This window comes from Morus notabilis, unplaced genomic scaffold, assembly GCF_000414095.1.
Source record: "Morus notabilis unplaced genomic scaffold, ASM41409v2 Scaffold255, whole genome shotgun sequence".
NCBI classification, from domain to species: domain Eukaryota; kingdom Viridiplantae; phylum Streptophyta; class Magnoliopsida; order Rosales; family Moraceae; genus Morus; species Morus notabilis.
Window position 1 is genome coordinate 133,768 of NW_010365473.1, and position 6,043 is coordinate 139,810.

Genomic DNA, 6,043 nt, shown 5'->3' on the forward strand with positions numbered 1-6,043 from the left:
AAAAAAAAAAAAAAAAAAAAAAAAAAAAAAAAAAAAAAAAAAAAAAAAAAAAGCAAAAAGAACCTCCAAGAAAATGCGTCATCTTTATCTTCTATCTAATTGACACTTATTTTTCGTTCACTATATTCCAAAACATTTTCTTGTCCGATTCAGAAGTGAATATAAGTTCAAATTTACGTTTTGGCATACATTTGATTGAAGTTATAATACGTGGTTTTTGAGTCAAACTCCAATACACACACATTAAAGGATAGAAGATGAAAAATGACGTTATAAAGAAGATCGAATTCCTCTAAAAGGTTATTAATCATGATGAAAATGGTTCCAATTAACATGTGCCGTGGGCCAGAAGAATTATCAATAAAACTATTAGGAGACGCTTAGTTCATGAATTAGAATCATAAGATTAAAATTATTTTCAATTTACGTGTATTTTTTTGAGAGAAAGTACTGTAACGAATCATGAACCATAATTCGAATCAGGGTATGAATTCTCTTACCCAACACACCCTTAGACTCGCCTATTAAAAAATACGCGTGATAACTGATTTTTAATTTAATATTAACGCAACGTACGTCAGGATATGCTTAGTTTCCTATATCATAAAAAAAAAAAGAAGAATACAAATAACCGACGTAACAAATAGGCAAGTATAGGCAACAAAAAATAGCTATTTTTGAGTAAAGTTATATGTTAGCTTGTGATCAAGTAAATAATCCATTTTCTATCTTATTAATTAATAGTATGAGGTATTGTGTGAGTATTTAATTTCTAATCCACTAGAAAGAATCAACTGTGTTATTTTATTTATGTTCCTTTTAATAATATTACGACACATCAATTAAAATGTCATATTAATTAAAAGATTTTTATCACGTTATTAAAAAATTATGCGTGATATGTTATTATTATAAAATACAAAAGGGAACAGAAAAGGGGAGCATATGAACCTATTCCCCGTTGGTATATAATAAGTGAAAAGGAAATGGAAAAAAAGACTAATTAAGAAAATAACTTGTAAAGGTCGTTTGAAAAAGGATCACATTATTATAAAAGAAAAAGCGTGCCTTATTTATAGTCCTATCTTAATACTAAAATCAAGAAGAAGGAAACTTTTTATTTCTTTCTTTTCTTTCTTTTCTCTATGTTAATGTAACCTTCTAGATCTTATTTTGAGATTATGAGTCTCTCCGATTTATATAATTCTAGACAGTAGGTGAAATAATTGGAACCACTAAAAAAAAAAGATTTATAGCTAGACTTCAACTGTTGTAATAATCCTAATCTATATGAAAGAGAAACAAGAAGGAAAATAAGTAAAAAATGGAAAAGGCAAAAGAAGGAAAGAAGTCATTAATTCTTTATTTATTACCTCTCATGAAACTGCTGCACTCCATACCATACCCTGCAAACCACCATGAATGCGAGTGCAATTATTAACTTCAACCACACCCCACGGAAGAAGAAAGAAAAGAAAAAAGAAAAAAAAAAAAAACACAAAGGAAAAAAGAGAGAAGAAAGAAAATATTACCATGACAAAGAAAAACCAGAGCTTTTGGAGAAGAAAAAGGCAACCATCTGCACGTAAAAAGCTGCACTCCCCTTGAGTTCCTAATGTAATCCTTCTCTCATTCAACGCACAATATATAATATCACAATTTATCAGCAACAAAAAAAAAAAAAAGAAAAAAAAAACACGACGATAACAACATAACGCAAAAATATAAACAAATATAGAGAAAATCAATATATATATATATATATATATATATATAAATTGACGGCTTACCTCTTGATATTCAACCTCCATAGCTTGTATATATATATATATATATGTATGTATGTCTATGATATTGCAGCGATTGATAAAGAGCAAGAATACGAGTATATATATTAGCTAGGAAACCAAAATGGACTGGAACATAGTTTCATTGAAAGAGAGTTTCTTAAATCGGTCACGGGTGATGAATGTTTGTACGTTATGGGGTCAAAGAGAGAACTTTATTTGGGTAGCATAGATTGGAAGAAACTTCCCGAGAAAAAAGAATAGACAGAGAAAAGGAAAGTTTGGAGAGAGAAGGGTGAATGTGAGGTCTATTATTGAGATGATAGGTTGAGATAGGTTTTCGATCGAAAGAAAAGAAGTTCCAAATCTGATGAGGTGGTGGTGCTCCAAAATTAGGTGCCCATGCCGTATACCAGAGTTCTTCTGTTTTTTTTTTTTTTTTTTTTTTTTTTTTTTTTTTTTTTTTTTTTAATAATCGATAGGGTCTTCTGGCTTTTCTGATTCCTGATCCTGCCCCCCTCACCCTCAGCCTCCACCACTCTCGGTCCACATCACAAATCCCAATATATATATATATAATAGTTTTCCATGATATTGTTTGTTTTTTGAAATACAGGATAATACATATAAATTTTATATAAAGATTTTGCACAATTCCCCCCAAATTTATCGTGATTTAACAGATTGCCCTCTAAACTTTTAATTCTGATAAATAACTCCCCCAACTTGTAAATTTATTACAATTTGCCATATTTAATTAAATTTGCTTAAATTTTTTTATTAGATTTAAGGGATTAAAAGTTGAGATATTAAAAAATTTGTGTTACATTTGAATTGAAATGTTAAATTTTTTGGCTAAATGTGGGTTTTTGATACTAATTTAACACAATCTCATCAAAATTGGGCATATTACAATAACTTTACATTTTGAGGGGGCAACTTGTCAAAAGTAAAAGTTTATATGGTAATTTACTAAACCACGACAAGTTTAAGAGACAAATGTGCTAAAAATCCTTTATATAATACATTGAGAATTTCTTCCTTAAAGTTTCTCTTTATCATTGAAGTCAATTTTTAATTGTTGAATTTGATTAAAATTACATTAAATTAATAAATATGTAAACATATAGTTTTTAATATAAATTTAACGATTGAAAATATGATTTTTTAATATAAACTCTCGAGAATAGAAACTTTTATCAAAGAAGACTCTACAATAAAATTATGAAACAAACAAACTATGAGTATTAGGTGATTATTAAATTCATGTAGACCAATGAAATTTTTGTTGTTATTCTTGCGTAATTTCCAATTTTGGTTTTTTTTTTTCGTTTTCAGTTTATTTATTGGATGTTTGAAACCTAGATAAACAACAACTTATCTAATTGCAAAATAATATTGCGTTTTGTAAAAGACATATAGTTGATTTGAACCTATTTAGGGTCTATTTTAAGGTGAAAATATGAATTACATATGTGGTTGCAATTTTGGCTTAGCATTATATTTAGAGCTTGAAACCTCCAATCCATCTCAAAAACTATACATGTGTGTCGATTATTATTCTCAAAATACAAAATTCCTTTTAGAATACCAAAATATAAAAAAGGTTTCCGTCCTCTAAAAATCTTATATGGCATGCTTATTGAAAAAATTGTTATATAACATGAACCTATTTTTTAAAGTTTTTATAAGACCACAAAAAACTTACGGTGAGCTGATTCTAGAGTCTTCATTTTTCGTCTGTTCGTTTTCTTCTCCTTCTCATCTTAGTCTCAAATTCTCCTGTTGTAATACGATTTGTTTTTCTTTTTTATTTCACTTTTTTTTTTCGTATCAAGTGAATATATAAATATATATATATATCAACTTAAAACTCATTCTACAGTGGTAACGGATTTGGTCCATAATGATATCTATTTAGTTATAGTTTTCTATTCAAGTTTCATACTTTTGTGTGTTTTTATCCGGTTTCTTGTTTAATCTATAGATTCTAATGCGTTAAACTTTGAAGATTTTAGACCGGTGATGATTGACATCAATAACACCGTGCCAATCAAAAGCGCCTACAATGGAAGCTGAGGGCATATTGAAAGAACCAAGGATTTATTTGTTATGGAACTCGAATTCGCGTCTCTTATGAAGTTATTGTGAAAATCTTGCGTGCTAAAATCTTCAAAGTTTAACATTTAGAATCTAAAGAGATACAATTGCAATGCTTATTTCGTTGATTGATTTAAATTTTGTCTTTATTAAAAAAATTATAGCTTTTTTTCTGAATAAACTATTATCTTAACCTTTTGTCTTGGATTAAGCACATGTTTGTTATTTTTTTCTATTAAAAAAAAAGCACCCTTAGTAAATTTTTATTTTCTTGGGGATTTTGATTTTAATACCCCACAAGATAGTAAAGTCTCGTTCACTTCGAGGATTCGAGTTTTTAATTCGAGCTGAGATGTGACATTTTCTGAGAGCTTTTCACTGTAGCAGAAAAAGTTAGATGTGACATTTTCTGAGAGATTTTTACTGTAGAAATCTAAACTGAAAATTCAAATCGGTGAAATGAACGAGACCTAAATTGTTATCTTTTATTGATAGATGTAACTTTTTAATATTAACTTTTGTGACAATTTTTTAAACACACGATACGATACCAATTAATATTTTTTTTAGGGGAGAACTAATTAATATTAAGATGTAGAATCCCTAGCATTATTTTTTCTCATTAATACGAGTAATTTGTACTTTCTCTATAAACAAAAACAAGTTTATTTCTAAATAAAAATTATTAAAGTCGTCTCGACCCAACACATTCACAAATAATATGCAATATTTTCCTTAATAGGCAATTTATAAGTGGGTTTGTGCCCTTAACCCTTTTATTTATAGCAAGTTTCTAGTCACCTAGAGTTGTCAAATCGGCCGGGCCATTCATGGACGGCCCGGCCCAGCCCATAACAGTGTCAGATTCGACACGGCCTGATACGGTATTATTACGCGTCGTGCCGACTGGGCACGTTTGATGGGCTAGGGCTGGGCTGGGACGCAGCTTCTCAGCCGACGGCCTAAGCCCGTGAAGGCCTGCGGCCCGGCCCAAGCCCAGTTCGGCCCAAGTCCGGATTCGGTCCTTGTCTGGCCCGGCCCAGGCCCGCAAAACGGCCCGCCAAAAAGCCTTCCAGCTTGTGAGGATTGTGATCGTTGGGCTCGCGATGGCCAAATGGTCACAATCTGAAAAAAGCCCCTAAAATTTCCTATAATACCTTTTAATCCCACCCTAAATCTCACACAACAATTGACTCTCAACTTCTCATCTCACTCTCATTCTATCTCTCATCTTGTCTCTTCGATTTTGATTCTATGCTTTTCTCTCGCAATCACTCATTTTCTTGCTCTTTCATTTACAAAGTTTAAGTTCAATCAATTTCTAAAAAATGGCCGCATCAAACTTCCCTGATTTCATTGCTCTCTCTGAACTTGGTGACGAGCCATTTTTTGGGGATGAAATGATGCCTCTCAACCCCACTGAACTGGAAAATGCTCCGGTTGATAATGCTTCAGTGCACAACGAGAAAGTTAGAGAACGCAGCAGGGGAAAAAGACCGCGAACTTCTCCTGCATGACAGCATTTCACAGAGGAGCCCCAACCAAATCTAAAAACAAATGAAATGAAAATTCGTGCGGTATATAAGTATTGTAAAAAACACTTTTCTAATAAAAATGGTGGGGGTATTGGTCATTTGGATAGACATAGGAAAGCATGTCTACCGTTGCACCAAGGTGGGAGTGTGGACTCCCGCCAACAAACACTATCACTCATATCACAAGGGTTGCAAAATTTTACATACGATGCATAACGTGCTCGTGAGGCACTAGCTAAATTTCTAGCTAGTCCCGAATTACCTCTTTTTTGCAGATGATGCATCGTTCAAAGAATTCATATAGACGGCCTTCTGCCTGCAATTTAAACGAGTAAGTAGAAACACAACTCGTTATAATTGCATGAAAGTGTTTTACGCAATGAGACGATCTCTAGTTGATAATTTTAGGTCTTTTAATGATACTGTATCTTGTACTTCTGATCTATGGAAGAAGTGCAATAAAACTATATATTTATGTGTCACGGCGCATTATGTTGATGACGAATGAGTTTTACAAAAGAGAATAATAGGTTTTTGTTTATGTCCATGTCCTCATAATGCAAATGTTATTTTTGGAACAATAATGGAAAGTTTTGGATTTTATAGGATAGAAGATAAAGT

General features: G+C 31.6%; 1 protein-coding gene across 1 annotated transcript in view; it reads right to left on the reverse strand.

Moving 5' to 3' along the window:
• The window catches only part of LOC21389635 (caffeoylshikimate esterase), an 8,865-nt gene extending 6,547 nt beyond the window's left edge, over window positions 1-2,318 (reverse strand). The window contains exons 1-3 of the mRNA XM_024172269.1: window positions 1,791-2,318; window positions 1,533-1,623; window positions 1,374-1,406 (exon numbers count right to left, since the gene is read on the reverse strand). Of these exons, the coding sequence (XP_024028037.1) occupies window positions 1,374-1,406; window positions 1,533-1,623; window positions 1,791-1,811 (145 nt within the window). The 5' untranslated portion in view covers window positions 1,812-2,318. The remainder of the gene's footprint in view (window positions 1-1,373; window positions 1,407-1,532; window positions 1,624-1,790) is intronic.
• Between the last annotated feature and the right edge of the window lie 3,725 nt (window positions 2,319-6,043).